General features: G+C 38.7%; 2 protein-coding genes across 2 annotated transcripts in view; one reads left to right on the top strand and one right to left on the bottom strand.

Moving 5' to 3' along the window:
* LOC139735044 (transmembrane protein 132D-like) overlaps positions 1-12,184 on the bottom strand; it is a 74,343-nt gene extending 62,159 nt beyond the window's left edge. The window contains exon 1 of the mRNA XM_071645819.1: positions 12,052-12,184. Within this exon, the coding sequence (XP_071501920.1) occupies positions 12,052-12,115 (64 nt within the window). The 5' untranslated portion in view covers positions 12,116-12,184. The remainder of the gene's footprint in view (positions 1-12,051) is intronic.
* Positions 12,185-18,215: 6,031 nt separating this feature from the next.
* LOC139735046 (acetoacetyl-CoA synthetase-like) overlaps positions 18,216-23,534 on the top strand; it is a 25,279-nt gene continuing 19,960 nt past the window's right edge. Inside the window, exons 1-2 of the mRNA XM_071645823.1 lie at positions 18,216-18,375; positions 22,653-22,756. Of these exons, the coding sequence (XP_071501924.1) occupies positions 18,270-18,375; positions 22,653-22,756 (210 nt within the window). The 5' untranslated portion in view covers positions 18,216-18,269. The remainder of the gene's footprint in view (positions 18,376-22,652; positions 22,757-23,534) is intronic.

Genomic DNA, 23,534 nt, shown 5'->3' with positions numbered 1-23,534 from the left:
AACATGGGAATCAAGAGTCGATGATACTGCAACTGCATGGCTGAACACAGCATGCTATTTTGAGGAATCAAAATTTGTGGTCATTAGCATTTTCTGCGAATCTACCTTCATATGAACAAGTCGTGCATCACATTTTCTGGATTTAACAGTTCATTGATGTCCAGTTCTATATATAGGCCCTACCAGATTAATGCAAAGCATCTGACATGGAATAAGCCTACATACAGCTGTACTGTAACTGTACTTACTGATTTCTTTCTTTCTTTTTCTGTTGCCCCCAGTCTTCTTAGACCTCCACATCTCTCAACTGAAGAAACATTTTTTTTTACCACACAATAGTGTAGACTCTCATTCTTTTGCTTACAATGTAATGAAGAGATGAAACACTAAGTACACGTGTATCTTGTCAACTTCCGTGTACATTGTACACTCTCCTGACACTCTAAAGCTAATGAGTACCGATGCAGAGTTGTATGCTACTCAAGGCTGATAAGTACAGCTTCAAGATGTAAGAAATCTAACTCACATTGTACAGTGCCTCGCTAAGCCGATAACTCAAGACAAAATAAATGTCTTCCTCACAGTTGCAGAAGTATGCTGTATGTACAAGATTGTAGTATAGGGCCTACACACACTTGTGTCAGCAAGTTATACTTTACATGCAGTTATCATTAAAACATAGTTTGTTTTTCTCCTTTATTCTGAGTCTCCATTTCTGGTTTTGAATATTGACAAGCCAGGAAGAAATTTGACTCCTTCATCAGGAGAGTTACTATAAATGCCATAAGGGTAGGAGGCTTTAATATGATTTTTGCAAGATTATAAGGTAGTTGTTTTTATGATACAACTTCAGCAAAATTACTGGGATGATGTTCATATGCAAACAGTATCAAAATCTGTGGAAATGTTGGTGTGTTCTGTCTGTAAACATGAGACTGCATGAGACAGACCCATTTGCAACACACACCAAAACATTATCCCAAGTGACCTTTCATTGGAAGGGGCTTCCAAAGTCAAATGCCACACACGAGATTGCTGCAGAAGGAACGGTATGAATACTGGCGGCGAGAGGGAACTAACAAAAGCACATCGGCAAAAAGAGCGGTGGGACGCCGCGCAGATCAAAGGTGGTACCGCACACAAGGTGGGAGTGTTTATTGGCAGCGTGATTCTTCAGCGAGCTCTCTCGACAAGGAAGCGAGGAGCGGTGATGCGGAGCTGTGAAGTGGCAATTCAGGTAATGGATAAGTGAGATTAATAGGAAAGGAAAGCTTCAATTCTTGCTAAGAAGGATTCTTGGCCACAACTTATTACCAGTATCTATTCTTCTCCTTCAATCTTTCTATTTTTCCAACACTCTCGTTTCCTTTATTTAGTCTGATATTCTTCCTCTAACTTTCTTTCCCTTTTCATCTTTTCCTCTCCATGACACATATATTCTTTTACTATTAAAATAATTCTCATCTTTGAGGTTCCTAAGCAAAACCTTCTGAACTCTTGTACATGTATGTTTACTTACAGTACATTCTATATAAAATATTAAACTAGGGTTGCATGTCTGCATTTGTAAATTGTATCAAACATGCACCATTATATCACTCTATGCCTGGCAGACTACTGACCACACACTAACCATGGAAAATGCAATCATCACACTACACACAATATGTACAATACTGTACGTGTCAACTGTGCATGTATATGTGCAACAGATTATAACACAAATACTATTCCCCTGCCAAATTCTGATTGCAAATAAAGGATGTAGGAAATAATTACAATTATCAAACTCCTCCTCCTCTCAAAATCCTGTGTGAATTTCTTCTCACATGAATGTTATCAATTGCTTTAGATCATCCCACCATCTGCTTCTTCAGAATTCAACTCATCCCTCCCTCTCGATTTCCTTTCCCTGATCATCTTCCATGAAACTCTCATCTCTTCCTGGAGCGCTCTCCAATCTCATTCCACGCCTTCCTCGCACCTACAACCTCATCACCACAAACCGGTCGTAAAATTGGCAGCTAATTTTCCACCCCTATTGTGAAGCAAGCCCTAAAAGTAACCACTGCAAATTACTTGCCAATGACTAATGCTAGGATCACTATCCACAAACCCTCTCTTCTTTGGCCTTTTATGTTTTTCCTGTCACCCCCTTTCCCCCATAACTGAAGTAAGAGTTGAATAACCTTTTGATTGCATTGCACAAACAAAACTGAGTGAACTCCCTTATAACATGAGATGATCCCTTTTCTGTCTCTGACTATCACCAAATCAGCATTTTCAATCCTTTTCTCTCAAAATAGAGTGCAATGAAAGATCTTAGCACGATGGGAATGAATTTCTCGGGAAACCACCTGCATCTTTTCCCTCATTTATCAAGACTTATTTAAAGCTTTCACTAGATTGAGTTTAGTCTACCTGGGGTGTATAAATGGGTGAATCCTGTGGAGACTCAATAGCAGCCTGCATAACATTAGTTCGACACAAAGATGTTACATATTAACTTGGCAATCAAAGCAGTTCCTATTAAATGTGATACACACCTACAATGAAGTAACACATATTTTAGCATTGTGGCAACAATGTAGGTCTACAGATTCCAAGACTGTTTGCTCTGCCATCCTGACCCCCCACTGAAGTGCAAATGATTGCACTATTTCTCACATAATTGTGATAATTACAAAATAATTGCAAGATTCCTTATGATTTGGAGCATGACGCTTATCACGCTATTTACTGAGCTTTTTAAATCCACACTGGCAAAAATTTTGAGGCACGGATTGCAATGCAAATCTCCCGAGTCATATCCTGCTATATCACTTTGGTGTGAATGTCACTACAAGGCAAGACTGCACAGATTGTGGTGTGCACACAAGCCAATCAAAAGTCCACAGTGACGAGAAACTTGTAGTTTCTACTCCGCCAATGTATCACAACAGACACACGTGAGAGTAAATCTTAGTTTTCACAGTAACAGAGGGTGGGGCAAAAGTTGCTATCAGCACAGCAAATCAGATTTCCAATATCTGTAGTATTATGAATAATATATTCCATGGTTTAAAGCAAGTGCAAATATTCACCCTAGTAATGATAAGGTAATGGCATACAGAGCAAATATTTGCCTACTTTCCAATACAAAACCAACAATGTTCATGAATCTAATTTTCCTTCCTACTTTATATTGGTCCCATTAGATGTCTTCTGATCGATGTGTTTTGATATAAAACCTACATGTTCTTCCACTCTTGCCTCTGCTCCAGATTTTTCTTTCTCAAATGATAGCATTCTTTGTATATTTGTCACTTTCTTCAATCATACGACACTAGTCTTGTTTGCCAGACACACACACACACACACACACACAAACACACACATACCCAGCCACACATAAACTTCCAAAGAGGATTACTATGAAAATCCTATTTGATGAAGAAGAAAAAGAAATGCATGCAACATGATATGTAGGTAATTTCACGAGGCTTACAATTCTTTTTAAACTTCTCTACCAATAAGCACCCCCCTCCCCCCCCAAAAAAAAAAAAAAGAGAAGGGGAAAAAAAAGGATGTCATCTGGCTATTTCTTGACCTGACCTCATCCCTTAGTCTATTTTTCAGAACCCTTTACTGTTGTGTAGTTTCAGACATGTTCAAACCCTTTTGTTTCACATGAATTTAAGAAATTTAATTAAAACACTTTAATGAACTGTCAGAGCTAAATGATAAAAAGGCAAAATTCTGACAACTTGTGCCACGATGGTTTACATATCTTTCTCTGATATGTTATTATCACATACATGTGTATAATACAGCTGATGTTGCTACAATGTACTTGCACTTGCACCTTCAACACAAAATGTGTGCATGGAAATACGGCTGAGGGTATGTCAAGTTCTTCATACTACGAAGCAAGATTCTATCAATCTACATCATATTTTCACCATGATTGAAATCAGGCTCAATATGCTTGCATCCTAAATCTTTATTACTGGGAAGCGATTCTTTGATAAGATTTAAGACTGACATGGTTCTACCCTTGATTACAAATCACTTTTCAACATTCTACAATTATTGATATGTCTGAGTCTGTTTTATGGAAACCTGTTCCACTCTCCACAAAAAAAGGGCTTTAAAACCCAACAGTGTATCATCACTGCTATGCAAAAGTACATGATAAATTTCATAAAAGGTCTGGTACAGAGACTATGAGAGGACCAGTATTTCAGGAGAGAAAGTAAGACTGACAAAATAATACGGTGATGAAAGGTGCTGGGGCAAGCCAATTTGATTCGCAAATTGAAAGCAAGTGAACTTGGAATTCTCGTCTTTATTTCTTTATCAAGCTCTTTTCTTCCCGTTAATCCTCAGAAATTTATTCTTTTCCTCTCAATATTGGATAAAATTTCGGTGGTTTTGTTTGATTGTTGCATTGCACATTGCCCTGCACTGAACAGTTCCACATGTGCAAATGTGCAATACTATTTTTCACATTTGAGAAGGCACAAAACTGGATTAAAATCAAGCCTTCTTTGCTGTAATACAATTGGTTTGTGCATATTATATAGGCCTATGCTTGTTGTAGCTGTATCATGTATCATTACTGATGAATAAATAACAGCAAGGTATGCCATTGAAGTTTAGGACCTTATGATGTATTGATACAGAAAGGAGGGCACTGTATACATGCAAATATTTCACAAGGTTTTTATTTTCACAAATTTCGCGAGTCAGGTGCTATTCGTGAATTCAAAGACACACGAAAACATTGACTCTGATCCCTATATGAAAGTGACGTGCACGTATACATAATTGTACATTTTCTCCATTCAGTACTATACTCCACGATTGCAAATTTAACCACTCGCAAAATCGTTAGGAAGTCCCGATTCGCAAAAATTCAGACTCGCTGAATATATGGAGTAGGCCTATACAGTAAGAATAGATGTGATGATAGTAGGCACTACGTACATTGGTTCTATCATGTCATGGAAATCACATACCTCATTTGATTGCATGTGCAGAAAAGGTTTATCATGTGATATTCATATTATAACACAATAAACTGGACTTTTTTAATGTAATTTTAAAAGGTGAAAATGACAAAATCCATTATTTGCATTATAATGTTCCTTCATTTTTAATATCTCTAATCAAACCAGTTGACTACAGACACTGTGAGGGTATACGAGATGAGTTTTAGCATACAGAAGACACGAATAGGAAAATATACCTCAGGCACTGACAAACGAGACAAACTCTATTTCGGAAATAGCAGCTCAGACAAAATGTGAAATGCCATGTCTTGTAGCTTACCTCGCCCCCGTCAAATGCCTTTCTTTCTCTAATCCTGTTTTTGACTTTTTTTTCCCTTTTTCTCTTCTTGGTCTGTTGATTTGCAATGGATGTGGCTGTCCCAAAGGAGACGAGGGGGGAAAATGAAAACATCTGAAAAGCTGAGCTTTTGCCCAGGAATGTGCAGACTGCTGCAAGCATCCCCTGCAACTATCCAGTACCATTGATTCTAGTAACAAACTTGGACATATCCAAATGCCATCTCTAATTTCATAGGCTCTGTTCATTTGAGTGAAATCCATAAAATGGCAAATAAGTTTGGGGGGGGGGGTTAAATTAAAAAAAATTGGTAGATATTCATCTGCATTGTCTCTTTCTTATTTTAACACTTTCATCTTTGAAAGTATGTTTGTGCATGATTTCTACAATTTCAATACATCTCCGAAGAATCCAATCACATCAAACTGTCAATACTGATCTTACTAGTTTACATCTTGAATAATATCTAAATACACATTGCAAAATGTACCAGAATTGATAGTCGTAGTTTGCGGGCAGGCAAAACCTCATATATACCAAGAATGACCAAATCTCCTTTATTTCGTCCATAAATACACAGGGTAAAAGTATGTACGTTGTAAGGACTTGTGTTGTAGGCCCTTAGTAATGGACACTTCCTAAAACTACCCACTTTCAAAGTGTTTTGTTGTTTGTTTGTTCTTTAACACCTTGCCACTGTCAATGTAAATAAAATCCAAATGTATTGATTTCAGATATTTGTTTTATAGTAAAAGTTTGTTTATCATGAACTGTTAATTTTTTGTGACACACACCTTTCAGCAAAATCAAAAGAGATGATGATAGTGATAATAATAATAACAAAAAGATGAACATAGGCCCTAAATAATTTGTGTAAACAAAGATGAAGAGGAAATAGTCTCTCTGTGTATGGGTAAGATATAGGGGCCTATTCACCAGTTTCCTCTTTGCTATAAGTAGGCCTATAGAAACCCTCAATTTTCAGCAAGTAGGAGTAGCAATGAAGAGGAGCATACACTCATTACACATCTCAATTCACTTTCACATTACCCACACAGGAGCAGTTACCAGGTCAAAATTTGAAACAAGCCGTTCTTTCTGACTGCCTCCGTGATCTTTATCTGCAATAAGAGTTTGAGGGTTAACAACACTTGGGAGGGCGACATTCTAAATGAAGACAGACATGCTGTATATACCAAGATCATAGGAAATCATGACACACTGAACCTCATCCCACCCCACCTCACAAATCCCCCCCCCCCCCCACCTCCCAAGCCCAATCATCCCTCCCTCCCCACTCCCCTCTGGAATACCACCCTCAGAGCCTCCCTATGCCCCAACCAATCACAGGGGGTGGCGGGCAAGCGGGGACCTGACCCCAGAGTGCCAAATTCTGACCTCAATTTTGCAGCAAAAACTGATACAGTTGTGAATCATCTCAAAATGCGGGCAAACTTGACAGCAGCACAAGCCTGAATCGCAGCAGAAAGGAAAGAACGAGACAAAGAGTGATGTATGGCAGAATGTCACACTGGTAATGCCAACCCTTACCAAAGGTACATAAACAGAGGGTGATTTGTTAAGCATGGCCTAGTTACAATTTTCGGCTGTAATTCTTCTTTTGTAGGCAATATCACGTCCTACAAGCCAAAAAGAGAGATACCAAATTGCCATTCTATTATAATGCAATCTGCACCATATGTCTTCTATTTTGCTTCTTTTCTTCACTTCACTAAACTATGCTAAATAGAATAACCAAGTGGCAGAACAAATCATAGAGCACAAATTGAGATGTACATGTAATTCATGAAAATACAGATCTACTCGTGTAAATGTACATGTACGGTTTGAAGATTTTACTTCATGTTCAATATATGAGAACCAAAACAGGAGTATCCTTGAATCTAGACTAGTCCTTCACATCGAGTCACTGACGGTCAGGCAGGCTTGGCTATTCAACACATCTCAATTAAGTAAAAGTTCAAATCATTCCCTCTCCCCCCTCTCCTCAGTTCTTTTATGTAGCTGTAGAATGCTGCAGAGAGCTGACTGCCTCAAAAAAAGGTTTCAATGTTATCAGGAGGAAATTAACTGTCTGGCACCTCCCCTCAGAACATATTCAGGTAACCTGATCGTTAACCTAAACACAGTGATGTAACCCAGCCTTGGTAGAGGAAACCCAACTTGCAGTAATCCTGGGGCTAGGCTGTTACAGTGTTGGTGAAAATGTTTGCTTTGCTGAGGATCGCTCTCCTCTAATCTGGGGTAGAGGGGGCTGACACCACGTTGCCGCGGAAGTTTCTCTGACTAAACTCAGGGGATCACGGTCTCTCGCAACATTGCGGATAAGGGCAAAGACATTCTGTGGCTTGGCAAGGGAATGAACCAACAGTTTGGGAACATGTACGGTACATGTACAAATGAACAGATGAGCCAGATTCAAGCGTTGATTGACGCTAATTGAAGAGAGGTAATCAGCTCTGAGTCAGTGCTGGGCACCGTTTCATGAAAGTTGTCAGCCCTGTAAAATCCTTGGTTTTGATTGGCTGAGAAGCTTCGGTCACTGACTGTTACTATGGTATTAATCAGAGACTGACAACTTGTTGTGAAACAGTGTCCTGTTGATGAGCAGTTTTATTTGATTCCCCCACCATAATGTACACTCAAAATCTTATCATAAACCTGAGGGTGGAATCATATTTACTGGATGTCTGCTATCGGAAACCTGAGCTAAGATAGTGAAACAAAAGAAACAGGAAAGTGAGAATTTGAGCATAATTAAGTAACTTAATATGACTTCCAGACAGCAACCATAGCAAACTCCAAACACACACAGGCATACACACACACACACACACACACACACACAATGAATCAACAATGACAAGCAGGGCAATACACACTCCATGTATTTCTCTCATAAAATACCAATGATGTATGGCCATAATGGATTTATGAGAAATACATGTAGGACCTACTTCTAAAAGGCAAGTGTCTAGGAGCTATGTTCTTCTTGTCTTACGAATAGTTTTACTTTTAGTTGTCATTGCTTCAATTCCTAATGACTATGTAACTTTATAGTCTCCTCACCCATGTTGTGAGTGTACTGTACATTTCATCACTGTTTGCCAGTTTTCAACAAGTTTTCAATACATACATCACTACAGTTCTCTCACTTTCATACCAAACATCTGCCCAGGCAGAAGTTTCAAGCCAAACTTCTGAAAATACTCAGCTACAGTGCATGTACTTCCCAATACCAATTTGTGTAAAACACACTTTTGGAATCGCAGTATAAATAGACAGCCACAGGAATCATGTGCTTGAGTATCAAAGGTTTTTCTCCCTCCTAATCATGATGCTTTTACCCAAAATCCCAATAACATTGAGTATGACTTGATAAAGTGAGAAGAGTCATCTTACAAGTACTAATACTGTGATGGATAATGGGAGACAGGATGTTTCAGATTAACACAGCTGAGACTGGTAGTCTGAGGCTTACACACACTGCAGATGTTCTTTTTTTTTGACACAATTGTCTCGTAATAAATAGGCCTAAAATTTTGATGTCAAACCAGAAGTTTTTATCACAAACAATCAAAAACTTCGAACCCAATAGTATAGAGAATAGCATATATTTTCAAGCGTACCTGAACATTGAAAGAAGTTAAAGGCTGGGGGGGATCGTCCAAACAAAAAGATCCACACTTCAGTATATAGATCCTTCAGTTATGGGATTTGTGATTAAAGTACCTGAACTTTTGCCACATCCTTGATAAGCACAAAACAAAACAAACACTAAGAAAAGGAAATCTTACTGGTCGAGATAGGCTTATTTTGATACAGTTGTACAAATGTATGTACAATTTTGGGAGAGTAGGATTTTGCCTTAGAATTCAAACACTTGTAAAACAGCATTAAAATAGCTATATCTCCAAACTTATGCAAATACTGAATAACTGACTCTCTTCCATACATGTAGATATTGTGAAGGATTTCAGCATCTCTATAATGATATGCTTCCAGTACCGATAGCAAGTATTATTACGACTGCAATAGGGCTAAACTCCAGACATTTAACAAAACAGAAAGCAAAACAGCAACTCAACATTGAAAGGCAAACAAGAGTACAGAAAAAAAAGAATACATCAAAATTATCTCTTCAGTAAATCGCAGATGAATTCACTCTGAATACATACTGCCTCTGGCTTTGTTCGTTTTTTGCCACCCGACAAGATATTGTTGGCATGCACTCATACAGAGCTTATCTGTAATTAAATCTGGATGTCATAAAGATCACTCACTTTGTAGACACTGAAACAGAGTATTGATCTTGGCAAATGATATGGAAGTGGAGTTTGGTGCGGAAGGAGGAGGAAGGGGCGGACTGAGAAGGGCTGGATTGAAGAGAGGTCTGAAGGATTGACAGAAGAACAGAGAGGTTTATATGGAAGGGAATGTGGACTTGGTGTAGACTGGAAGAGCTGTTGGGTGCACAGAAAAAGGGGATAGTTTAGTGGACAGACAAGGGCACATGTTGTAGGTGGACCAGAGAGGTACCAGGTAGTCCAAAATGTAGACTGAAGAGAAGGACAGAATTGGTAGGCTTGCTGGGGGTGGGTAGAGTGCTGGTAAAGGTGGGTGGACAGTCCCAGACACTGAGGAAGGAGTTGGATGGATTGGGGATGGGGTGCATAGGATAGAGGGGTAGGGTGAACAGAGGAGAGTCTGTGATATTGTGTGCTCATTTGATCAAGGCAGAAGGCAGCCGGTCTTGTGAAATGGGGGTGGGGAAGCATACAAGTACATACTAGGTACCTAAACTTGTGTGTAAACATGCATCCTGGGAATATTTCAGTCAAGAGGAACAATCTTGGTGGCATGACAGGTTGGAGGAAGGAATATGTACAGCGGGATCGACATTACTTGCACATTATTAAAATCCACCAAAAGAACATAAAGTACATCAGAGAAGAAGGAGTAGTAAAGAGTACAATGTTTACTGTTGAATGACATGAAAGAAACATTTCTGATAACAAAAAAGTGGTCTTTTAATGATACAATCCTCAGACGAAGAGCAATGAATACTCATGAGAAGCTTTGGATAGGAAAATCTGTTTAGCCAGAGTCTTTTATCATTTCTCTTAAACTTCTACAGCTGTATAAAGAGGGAATTTAGTGAAGCCTGATATAAGTCTCCGTGGAACATATCCCCGACAACAAGATACACTGATCTTGTGGTCGAGAAGAGCTCTTCAATCCCTGTCCTTGATCTGCAATTGTGTATTTACTGTTACAAAATGTATTGTGACAGGGTACCCGTACTTTCTCTTTCTATACATTGATAAGTCTGTCAGTCTCTTAATTACAATTGTATGTAAAAAGTTGTAAATGCATCTCTATCCATTTATGCTCATTGCATCTTAATACAGTGTACTTGCACCTTTTGCGAAAGTTACACTCTGACTCGACTCCTGAAAGTTGTTTTTTAATGAAAATTGTCACCAGCAACAGATGTTACAGAAAAAAAAAACGTAAAAACTGCACACGTACATGTAGAGTCTATATGATACAAAGACTACAGGACACTTAGAATGTAATTTTGCAGAACATTGCAGCAGAGACTCCAACCCCAACCACCTTCTGATCTGGAGATTCTCCCGCCCGAAACCCCTAGCAAACGGGAGACTCCAAGTTGATGTGTGCGAAGCGCGAAGTTCCTAGGATTCTAGATGTTCTCTGGTGCTATCTAAGGCTTATTTTTTCAACATACGATAGAAATAAGTAAGAAATCCTTTCCACCGGGAGACACAGAGCCAGGGCGGGAGAAATCAAATCTCAAACGGGAGAACGGGAGATTGTGCAAAAATGGGCTTTCGGCGGGAGATCTCCCGTCGAAAACGGGAGAGTTGGAGTCTCTGTTGCAGTAGTTCAATGGCTCAGTCAAAATATGGAATATCGGGTAGCTGAGGTGGCCATGTGACAAAGACATCTCTTGTGCAGTTCTAGATGTAACACATTATTTGTTTTGATGTTTATATTAAGATGACAACACAAGGACCGAATGCACAATTGTCATTTGATGTGCAGTATATTCAAAGTGTTAACTTGAAAAGGTTTCGGTCAATCAATGCACTCTGTAAGCCCTATACATGTAAGTGTAAATATGCCTTGTCTGTAGCTGCCAAATACTGACATATCATAATGTAGAACAAATCCAGGAGGGGAAAAAAAAGACATCACACACATTTCATTAAAATTCAAAATGTGGCAGAGAACTCAATGGCTGTGGTAGTGTGGTGCAGTGGTAGCAGTATTTCTTATAATGCTTTTATAGTACCATTCCCCTACTTTTTGATGTTCAAATAATCCAAGACATAGTACTAGTAGACACAAGACTTGTAGTTGTAAGTTGTACTTGATTCGTATTTGTCAAATTCCATTTAAATAGTCTACATGTACACTTTGTAGTTCCAACTAAGTTAAAGTTTTTACATCAACACACTGCTTTCTCACACAGACTTTATGACCCTTTTTTTTTCTGGAGAGAGAGAAAACAAATTCTTATCCTGGCCCTTATCTGTTTTGCATTAACTTCCAATCAGAGAAAATCACATAATGTTCTACATCATTTACTTTGCTCAAACTTCACAAATCTTGAAGAATAGTAGCAGCCCTATGACTGAGATCGAGAAGACTGAATTGAAATAACCATCTTACCTTGCAGACAACTAGCATATTGCATGATTGCAAAAGCTACAAAGACATCATGTATCCTCGCCATTTGGAGAGTTTTGCTGTGTCCTCAGACTAACTTACGACCAGAAAAGATTAATCTCGGTAAAGGAGTGTAGTTGGTCGTTCTGCTCCAGCTACAAAATGCACGTTAATGGAGTCGTTAGCTCGCTCGCTTCCTACGTCCAGTGGCTGTAGAGCTAACAAGGGCAGTCAGCAAGTCGGTGCATCTGATTTACCGGGGATCGCTCCGCAGTCGTGTCTCCCATAAACTCGATGTGGAATTATCACACCCGCTGCACGGCGGGGAGTCGGTGCTCTTTTTATCGCCTGCTTCGCGTCCAAGGGTAGATAATCCAAGGCATATTATGACAAACTGAGATTGGAAAATTTCCTGCATCTCTGAAATATTCGGCTAACAAATCATAGCTTTTGCTCGCGTTTCCCCGAACAGCCAGAAATCGTAGATGTCTTTTGCAGCGATTCTGCTCTTGTGGCCGGGCAAGCTTTTGTTGTGAGATTCTGAATGAGATGAGGCGGCGAGTTCTTTGCACACTCGGGATCGTACTCACGTTGTATGTTGATGGCAGTGTGTATGTGTGTGTTCGTTCAGGTTGAGTGTGTGCATGTGGGCAGCCTGCACATTGTACAGGGGTGAGGTGCGATAATGCATGTGTGTGTGTGTCTATCTGTGCGTCGAAGTGCTCTCCACGGAGTCTAGCCGCATTCATTTCGCGTGGTTTGTGTGTAAAGTGTTTACGGGGCGGTAGGTTTGACTGTAGCTCATCACGTAGTCTTAGCATAGACATATTTAAGTTTCTCTTAGACGATTATTCTGTCCATGACCTAAATTGTAAGGGTTATGTGAATACTGATAATACAGCTGTCTATGAAATTTTAAAAATACACAGCAATGGATGACTGACATAGCCTTTTATAGTCTATTTAGTCATTTTAGTGTATGATTGTGAGGATGTAATTCTAGAAAGGGTCTGTAAAACCACGCTATTAATCTGCCGCTAAAGAGATCGAAAAGCACACTCGGCCAATAATGGTGTAGCCTCGCTGCACCACAGCGCCCGCATTCATGCTATTGTAATGCGATCACTTTGTATTTCTGGGAGAGATGCCGACAAAATAAGTTATTAGGTATTCATTATAGCGATACTTCCGACAGTGAAAAGATTTCTCCTGGCTGCTGAGCAAGGTCATATGAGGAATATGCAAATTTTTTCCTGTCGTGGCATTATTGATGCGCTCCGTTTTCTTTGCACACATTTCTCTCTCACTTTTTGTGATGCTCAAAAACTACCGAGTCTTTATCAACCTCGCTCTCTCTCTTAACTCCTATCTCTATCTCTTATATATATATATATATATATATATATATATATATATATATATATATATATATATATATATATATACATATGTAATATATATATGCATATATATGTGTGTGTGTGTGTGTGTGTGTCCATCTGTTATTCTATCTACATGTATGTATCTTTCTACCCTTCTATCTATCAATCTATCTTTATCTCTCTCTAGTTAATAGATAGCAATTCATCTGCATGTATGTCTATCTGAATATTTCTATTGATCTACCGCGCCAATCGACCAGTATCATATTCATCTACAAATCCACGAATCTTCCAATGTCCACAGACCGAACTCCCACCCCCTCTCACTCCCTCTCTTGGCCACATGCAGTATAGTCACTACACATTCACCAGCCATGAGACTGCGAGGCAGTTGCACACCGTTTTTGTTTTGTTTGTGTGTGTGTGTGTGTTGATTTTTTTTTAAAGGAACGATGGCCTTTTAAAATCTTCTGTGTTGAAATATCAACGTAAGTCTTCCCTTATCGCAAGAATTTACGCGTTCTTTTGGACAACCCAGAAAGGTATACATTGTCTGAGAGACATTTATTGAGCTGTCTTCTTCGCGCACTCCGATCAGATCAGTTCTTTATGTATCGGGAAGAATAGGCAGAAAACAAAAAACGATCCAATCCACTGAATATAGAGGGGGCTTAAGTGCTACCAAGCCGTGTGAAACCCCGCGTGATACTGAATTACATTCAACGTGTGTTGTTACTGCCAGCTTTATCTGCCACACTATTGTTCATTGATTAAAGTTGACCATTACCTGAGATCGATCGATTGGTAAAGAATAGGGAGCGGGAGGAGGGTGGTGAAGGGGGAGGGATGCATTGTATGGTCGGGGATTAGGATTGATCTTACAGGTCTACAAAGTCGATTCCTCAACTTGATTTTACGTTCTCGATTTTTGTAAGACACAACAGAAGAGAATATTGTTCTATTCTATCTACTTTATACTTTTTTAACAATCGATTGGCACACCGTGAGATAATCACATTGTTATGGGATCTTCTCACTTCTATGCAGTGTTACGAAATCAAGAGACATAAACGTTTGGAGCTATCATGGGTGGCCAAACAAAGAAGTTTTAAGTTTGTTTATCTGTTAGTTTGTTTGTCATCATAGGTCATTGAACGTTGAACGTTGGTTATATTGATGATCTTTCTTCTAAATTCCTCTCTGATGATTATGATGATGAGCCACATCTTGGTCTTCTTACCCCAAATCGCTTCTTTTTTTTTCCCGATGTTTCAAACGTTTACGTCTTCCGCACTGCCACCAAGATAAATAATGTTTGTCTAAAAATCAAAAAGAAAATAAAAATTGGTAGGTCTATCACTCTGGTGCATGTAATTTTGTTCATTGATTGTTAAATCGTATATGCTAAGCAAAAAAAAAAAAAAAAAAAATAGATACAAGAAGAAAGAAAGCCTTGGGAAATGTCAAGGCCATGCATATGAAGTTAACTGAGGCATGTAAGTTTTCATTCTGAGAAAGATCATTATACTCTTCTCCGACTGATTTCTGAATTGACGTCGAGTAACAAACTATTTTGCAACATCTTTTCTGGTAAGAAGATTAAGGAGAAAAAAATGAAAATGCTACTTACAAAAAAATAACTGACAAAAATACTCATTGTCTATGCGACTCTTAGTAAGTAATTCTTGTTAAAGTGTCAACGACTTCTAGTTTTCTTTCTTAGTTTATTATACAATCCATGATACTTAGATAACATGAAAAACATCGGATATGTTACCTGAATACCAGGTGAAATATGCAATACAATATAATAACAAAAATGATGAAAATAATCATGTAACAATAGCTATGCTTATAATTATTATAAAATAGCTTTTCCTTACATCTTGAATAGATTTAAAGAGTCTCGTTATTTCTCAGACCTCCTGAATATGATATTGAGAATGTAACTTCCATACATACTTGTTTCGTTTTGCGTCGCTTTTGGACTGAATGAGCGCTTGTGTGTTGTTTTTTTTTTCTTTTTTTTATTGTGTGTGCAGAATACAGTCATATCAATTATAATGATGTTTCCTTTTCGGTATGGGAGGGGGTCATTTATTATTCATTAACTTTTATATTTTGGATCTGCAAGTTAGAACACCACGTTTTGTTTTTATTTTCTTTCCGTTCTTACGAGGAACAAAATAGTTTTTCTTCTGAATTAGATATCAATCTTTGCCTACGAACAAAGTCTACTGCCCGTTAAGCGATCGGGTTTGTTAAGAGGTTGCTGGATGTTGCAGTTTTGTGCCTTGCGCGTCGGAGGCCCTATCAGGTTGAAGGCAGTCATTCATGAAGGGGGCAGACGAGGAGAGCTGCTATGATCACGCCCTCTATCAGGAACGTCCTTACAGTAACCGCTGAAGCAAGATGACCCCGCATACGGTAACACTTTACCAAGATATTCAATGGGCAACCCTGGGTGGGCAACACACTTTAAAATTGTTCAAGAGAAACTGAGATTTCTGTGTGAAAGGAATTACAATGTAGTAGTAAAATTTGAATGTCACCGTAACACCTGAATGAATCATACGGACTGTTATGCTTATTATCTGCATCTGCTACTACAAATACGATCACATTATACATGAATCATTCAGCCTTGATTTTATCTGACGAAAGCTGAAGCATCAGACCCCACCCCTTCTTACTTCATTTATTGAATTATAGAATTACCATACTTTTCACGAAACGCTATATTATTGGCCACAAACAATGGATTTTAGACAAGTTTAATCAAAGATGACGTTATCATGTCACTAATTTTAGTTGCCAAGTTATCAACTGTGAAGTCTCATAAATATTTGTGTCATGTTGAAAGGTGCATGGTGGAATTTTGTGTTTATGTGGAATCAATTTGTTGTTGTTGTTGTTAATAAAGTCAACTGGTTAACCTTTATCAAAGATTAGCACGATAGATGTATAATTTGTCTGCTGTGACCCGAAACACAAACGGTAAACATTGATCGCGTGTCTACTTTGATAATAACAATGACTACATGGATTCGTTTGTTTGTACCACGTGACATTTCATCAACATTTTTCACGCTGCAATTAACTTTTTTAAATTCATTTATTTAATTAATTTATTCATTATTATTTTTTTTTCTTTTGCCTTGGAGTAAGCAGGGACGAATTTCCCAGCAAAACACATTGTGAATTCCCAGCCAAAATTGCGCTATGATCTCTAGACGTCTCGAATGAAGGAACGCCATCTTGTGGCAAGAACAGCACATGTCAACCAGCCTTCGTCACTTTACCAAGGATTTCCATGTGAAAGGATTGTGTGCAAAAGTGCTTGAGGAGGATTAGTCAGCACAGAGCATTTTTTTTCTCTGTTTCCCTCGAAGACAAGACAAAACAAAACAATACAAAACAAAAGCAGACAGAAACAATGAACTGCTTACATGAACTTTGTTTCCCCCAGTTGCTCACCCCGGAAAGACTTTATTTACCCTTTGCAGAATTGAAACACAAACCCAGCTTTTGTAGTTCTTCAAAACAGTTTTAAATGTGAGCTGGGATAGAAAAAAAAATAAAAATTTTAATCAGTATAATAAATGTTAAGCATTGTTAAACATACAAAATGTGAACAATAGATGTAATAAGCTTGTTTCGAGATTACAGAGTCTACACTTATGTTTTATTGAGAAAAATAATGATATCTCCTTATATCTTAGGCTTTATTGCGAAAATTGTATATGGTAGGATGTTTTGTAATAATATTGACCTACACATTTGCATCAAAAGTGATATCTTGAACATTTTTTAAATCACTGTTCCCAAAGGTAAACTGGACCTTTAAGCAAAATAAAGAGTGGCGCGCTCCCAGTGCGCTGCCTCTGGATCCGCCACTGCGATGATAGTAATAATAATGATATGAAGAATGAATAGAAAGAAAAAGTCATGTCAGAGTGTGAGTAACTAAACGCAACCTTGCATGTTTTTTATCAAGATGATCGTCTAAAACTCTCGTCGCGCATTGAACATGATCATGATCCCCCAGTTATAATTTACACTTGCAGACAGAGTAGATATCTAGCATGAATGAAATATGTTTGTTAATGAATAAAAGTACCTTTTACTACACAAGGCGCTGGGAAACCATACATCTCCTTGCTCAAACAACTCACTTTGCGCAATACACAAAGCAAACAAAAGGAAAACATCGTAGGCAACAAAAAAGTTGACACGGCGTGTGATTGGTCAAGATGGGGTAACGCCTTTGACACACCTCCGTGACGCTACGACGAGTAGGAGCAGTTTCCACACAGAACGTGTGTGCTCATTGACTGCATGCATCGTGCGATCTTCGCGAGCCAATGAACAGCGGGATGAACAGTTAGCCATGGTAATGCATGAGAAGGGACACGCAAAATCCCGTGAACTGGATCAACATTCAGCTTTGATCCCTCATTGAATAGAAGCATGCACTTAATTTAAAAACTGAAGGTACAAGAAAGGCAAGAAAGATTTAGTCTATAAAACCAATCAATTTAATTCATACTTTGCATTGACGATATTTGACTGGTACCTCTTCCGAAAGTAGAGGAGTGGTACTAGGAAACAAAATTGACGAAGAAAATATGAGTTCAGTCTTAGTGGGCGGGGCTTAAACTCGGCTGATCAAGGGACCTCATCATGATCACAGCGCACGCATGCATGCATGCAGTATGTACGCGCACAGTATATATATTATAGTACGAGTGGTCGTCGTGGGTCGGTCGCGTTTGGAGAGCCGAAGGTTGAACTTCATAGTTGTTCTAGTTTATCTTTGTTTGTACAATTCTCAACATTATGGACGCAGAAACCCCCCAACTTATGTGGAAACCTGATCCCAAACGGGCAACGAAAATGGATGAATTCAGAGGGATCGTAAACAGTACATACAACCTGCATCTCGGTACGTATTCTTCGACATCTTTTACAATTTGCTACCCGGGCTGCTGTACGCAGTCTCTTTCCACCTCCCTGGTCTGACCGAGCTGCAAGCTTTTCTCTGGCCTCTTCGGTCGGCTAGCCGCGTGTTTGTACGCCGTATTAGTTTGCTTGCGCTTTATAGTGTGTGGATGTTGCTTGTTGTTAGGGGCCAGTTGAAGCTGGAACCTACCTGTGAGGTTACAAATTACAATTTCGGTAACCTAAACATGAGTTTTGAATTGTATCAAGGATCCTTTCCAGTCTTTTGTGTAGATCTTAACCCATATCGGGCCAACGCACTTGTGTAAACAAACACCCCAGTGCCGTGGCCCGGCACCGTTTGCACACACACGCCGACAGGCAGACAACTCTCTAAATAATCGCTCTTCATTAACAAACAATGAATAAAACATAAACAAGTTATATATCATTTGAAAGAAGATAAAATTCCCTTTAAAATGGTATATGACATATTGCCATTCAATGCAGAGTGCAGTCATACATTGTAGTACTCAGCAGAATGCAGAAGTGAAGTACAGTAATCCAAAAGTTACGAAATTAATTTGTTTGTTTGCTTTCATTCATGGATTAAAAATAGCAAATGTTGTAATTTTACACATCCAGTACGGAAATGATATGATCAGAGTGTCAGCTTTCTAGACATTGTCACAGTCGAATCATGCAAGTGTCCAAACTTCCTCAAAAACTGCTGCAGAAAATCCAAAATCGAGCACTCCGTACAGCTGTACATAGCACCCACTGTCACTACATGGTTATTCGCATTATTCCATGGAAACACACATTTTTTCAATGATTTTTACGATATTGTTGGCGTTCCACTGACAGAACCTTCTTGAATCATCGCAGACAGGGTAGCAAAGCATTCTGGGATATGTTGTCAAAGGTTAGAAGGTGAAGGAACTTTGGAATGATGTCGTTATGTCATTTCATTCACTACGGGATATTCCGTATGTGGCCCCTGCGGCGTTCAGACGAACTACTGAATATCCCGTAGTTGGCCCTATATGGGTTAAAGCCCTCTTTCAAAAATTACCCGACTTAACAATTGCTTAAACCTAATCATAGCGATTAGCATATTGATCCATCTATGCATTTGGTTGATTTGAAGCTTCCCATTTTGTTTTTAATTTTAAATCTCGATTCTGTTCCTGTGGGAAATAGCAGAAGTGACCATTTGTAGTTAGAGGTTGAAGAGTGTTAAAAAATGATATGAGATGTTAAATGTTAATATTGTTAGATTCTGCATACATGGATAGCAAGTGTTTCATGTGATATGTGTACTTATACCAAAATAATGAATTATGATGTGATTGTATTGAGCATGTACGATAATGTACATAGCATACGTTACATATTTGTAACCCCGGGGCACTACTTCACACAGTTAAAATGTGGGAGCTTTGCATTTGAGTTGTTCGCAGTTAACATACTTGATGAATAAACCCCGGGGCGCTCCTTGTGCACAGTGTAGCGTTGGGGCTGGTCGCAGTTAATGAATAATGTAAGTGAATACAGGGTTTATTTGTAATACTTGTACTTCATAAGACCACTTTCAATAAAGGCTATATGTGGAACTTTTTTCAAATTAAAACTGGAAAGTTCAACAAATGTTTGTTCAAAGCTAACACTACACACCACCACCAAGAATATTTTGTCTTGTATTCTAGTTGACCTGCCTGGGATGTATAAAGTAATATACAAACATCTATCTCCCTTTTGACCTTGAAGACAATCATAGCTTAGGACTGGACGTTAGGTTGGATGCTGTATGCACAACTTTAATAGTGCTAAGACTTGGGTAGCATCTGTTTGCCTGTGTGTGTTATTGTAACCCCCTGCACATGGTAAACAAAACACATCTAAGCCATTGGTGTGCCAAGGCAGTGGGAAAAAGCCTGTTGAAGGCGTGTGTTCAAACAGAGTTTCAGACCAGGTACATCATAGCCATAATAAGCTTTGCACAAAACTGATTCCAGTAGTAGATGACAAACCGATTGCATATGACTGACCATTATGTGTCATAATGGTCCACCAGATGAAATTAGTTAACAAAATGGCCACTAGGACTGAACTAAAGTTCAGTCATTGTGGCCATTTTGTCTACAAGAACGATTAGGTAGTTAATTTTGCTGAGTTATCATATATGCAGCCCAGTTGTGCCATGGGTATGGTTATTCCCCATTCCCCATTTGCGGCAGGCTTTGTACAGGGTGCCTATTTGTAACGGGTCATTTCATTCATTGATGAAAAGACCCAATTAGGTGTCACTTACCATAACTCTTGCCAGTAACTCATTGCTTGTTTTCTAGAGTGGGTCTAAACACACATGATGTTCATAGCTGTTGATGAATGAAAGTGCCCCTGCCAGAAGATTGATTGTAGTAGGGTACTCCAGTAGGCTGATTGATAGTCAATCTACCTATCAATATAAGCAATCAATTTCCTTGAATACTTCAGAGTAATGAGACACACACAAATAGCAGTGGCAATGCTTGTTATTGGACGGACATTGCTGTTTGAACACTTCCCCTGAGCAGCAACAGCAGACATCCCATAAGAAACAGCAGACACCCCCTAGCAGCAATCAGCATTCCCCCTTGTGAGTCTCGTGCCCCTTTCAAACTGACTTTACTAGTTGGTTAATTGTAGAACTGTCATTGAGGCTAAACTAACTTGTGCTTGGTAGGGATGATTTTCTTTCAGCCTGCCATCAAGACCAAAAAGCCAATGAAACCCTGATCAAAGCCAATCTCCGTAGCATACTGTAGGCCTATGCCATAAAGGAGCCTAATCTGAACTACTGAAACATATGGCAAGCAGAAATATTTGTGTGCTTTTATTTTTCACGCTAGCCCCAGGTTGCACGAAATGTGCAAAAATTTCAAAACTGCGAAAATTTCCACTTTTACAGTACCGGTACTCTGTGCACACACCATGTTATAGGGCAGTGGGCTTAATTTTGTGTGTTTCAACAGAAAACTATTCACACTAGGTATCCCTATTAATTGGCCTAGAACTGTTGGGTGGGGTAGGAGGGTTTTATTGCACCACAATATTTCAATGAGAATTCATCTGACAAAACTATCAAAGTGAAGAAATTTAACACGTGTGCTGGATTCGTCCCCCTGAAAATTTCCCAATCTGAAATGGGTATGAGAGAATGAAGAAAAACAAATGGTGTAATACTGTGCTTAGGGCTGAATTTTGTCCTGTAGCTTATTATTGAAGGGTTTGTTCTCTCAATTTGTTCACCTACAGTGTGTATTGGTATTTTCCGTGTTGTTGGTTGGTACTATACCATACCAGCATTTTTCCACCACTTTTTATAAGCCATCACAAATTAATGGTGACCGTTTCCGATCTTCCACTGTGACTGGAATCAGCTGGTAGGACTTTTAATGTGGGAGAAAGATCAACACTCTGATGTGTGACCCATTCCTTATAAACTAAGTTTGTTTTTTCTTTTTGTGCACATGGTGATTTTTTCTGTGCAGAAGGGAACAAAAAGGTTTGTTTCAAACGTTTGTGTGATTGAGACTTAGTAGATACATAAAATATATGAAGTGAAGTTGACATCTAAAAGAAAAATGGACACACAACTGGCTATATCAAGATAATTATCATTTTAAAATTCAGTTGTGACATTTTAATTAGAATGATTACCCCAGTGGACAAAAAATAAAATGTTTTAGTGTAAATATCCCCTGTCTTGAAGTTACATGGAAATATATTACATTAGTTGCCTCATTAGATTTCAGGATATGACTGGGACTTGAGCAAGTTTTGTTTTCTTCTTTTCTCCGAAACCATGATGTCATGGCTACATTACATTCGCTGCAAATGACTAGATGACCTGATATTTCATATTGTGTGTTTGTTAATCTTTTCAGCAAAGATTGCACCTAGTAGCCAGAATGCTTTCTCTGAGTTTGTCTGACTTAAGTTGCAACAGCTAAAATACAAACTGGATTCCATGAGTTAATGTGTGTGTAAGAAGAACTGGTTTAAAGAAACTGCTAGTAACTAGCACCCCAGAGGAGAAGTATGAACAAATTTGAATACATCAATCAGATATTGTTAAATGAATAGCATAGATCGGTGAGTTAGATGAATTTGTCTGTTGGTGAACTGATTCACACTATGAGGGTATCTGGACTGAGACGCTGGTATGATGAAGGTGATTTTAAATCTGAGATTTTTCAACCATTCCTTTTGTTGCTCTCTATCTCTCCATGACAGAGAATTACGAGGAGCTGTGGCAGTGGTCGGTGGATAACTACGCCACGTTCTGGGGTGAATGCTGGAAATACTTTGACATCAAACACTCACAGACATACACACAGGTGAGATAGTTGTACATATTCTTTTAGTGCTCAAAGGTACAATGTACATACATTTGCAAGTGATGATTTTATTGGTGTATGTCAGAACTTTGCTGTGAATGAGTTATAATGCCTGTGGTCCTTGCTGAGAGCTGTGTGCCAAGCTCCCTAGAAATGAATTTATTGAAAACAAATTTGGCAGAAGTTACTCAGGGACGTCCAAGCTGCCACATTGGGTGACTGGATGCATGCATGCAGATGGGCACTGTCTTGTTACTCTTTGGCTGCTGGGGAAGGAGAACAATTTACTGATTTCAATATATCACCATACATTTAAACGCTCTTGGACTACCGGTACCATTCCTGACATTTCACCGCATCTCCCTTGTAGTCACTGCATGGCATACAGTGTTATCGCACATTCACCATTTTTCTTTTCGATCAGTGATTTGATATGCCCAACTGAATATCAGTGCTCAACAAACATCAAAAGATTGGATATTAACCTTAATACTATTTATATCTACTGTCAGCCATAATACAATGGGAAGCAACAGACTCACCATTGGATTAATGCCATACACGATGATGCAGCTGTTGAATGGCTGTAAAATTTGGAATGTGTACACATACATTTGCCATGTAAACAAAACTAGCGCTGTAATTCTATTACGTGTCATACTTTCCAGCCAGTTTATAACTGATCATGGAAAAATGGATCTAGTTCAAAGAATCTTAAGTTACTCTAGTATGTTTTTGTCCTCATGGTTGAAGTAATAAAACATTTTGATTAAATGGA

This window comes from Diadema antillarum, unplaced genomic scaffold, assembly GCF_040938485.1.
Source record: "Diadema antillarum isolate AM-2024a unplaced genomic scaffold, OU_Dant_1.0 seq00000562_RagTag, whole genome shotgun sequence".
Classification (NCBI taxonomy): Eukaryota; Metazoa; Echinodermata; class Echinoidea; order Diadematoida; family Diadematidae; genus Diadema; species Diadema antillarum.
This window is presented reverse-complemented; position numbering and strand designations above follow the sequence as displayed.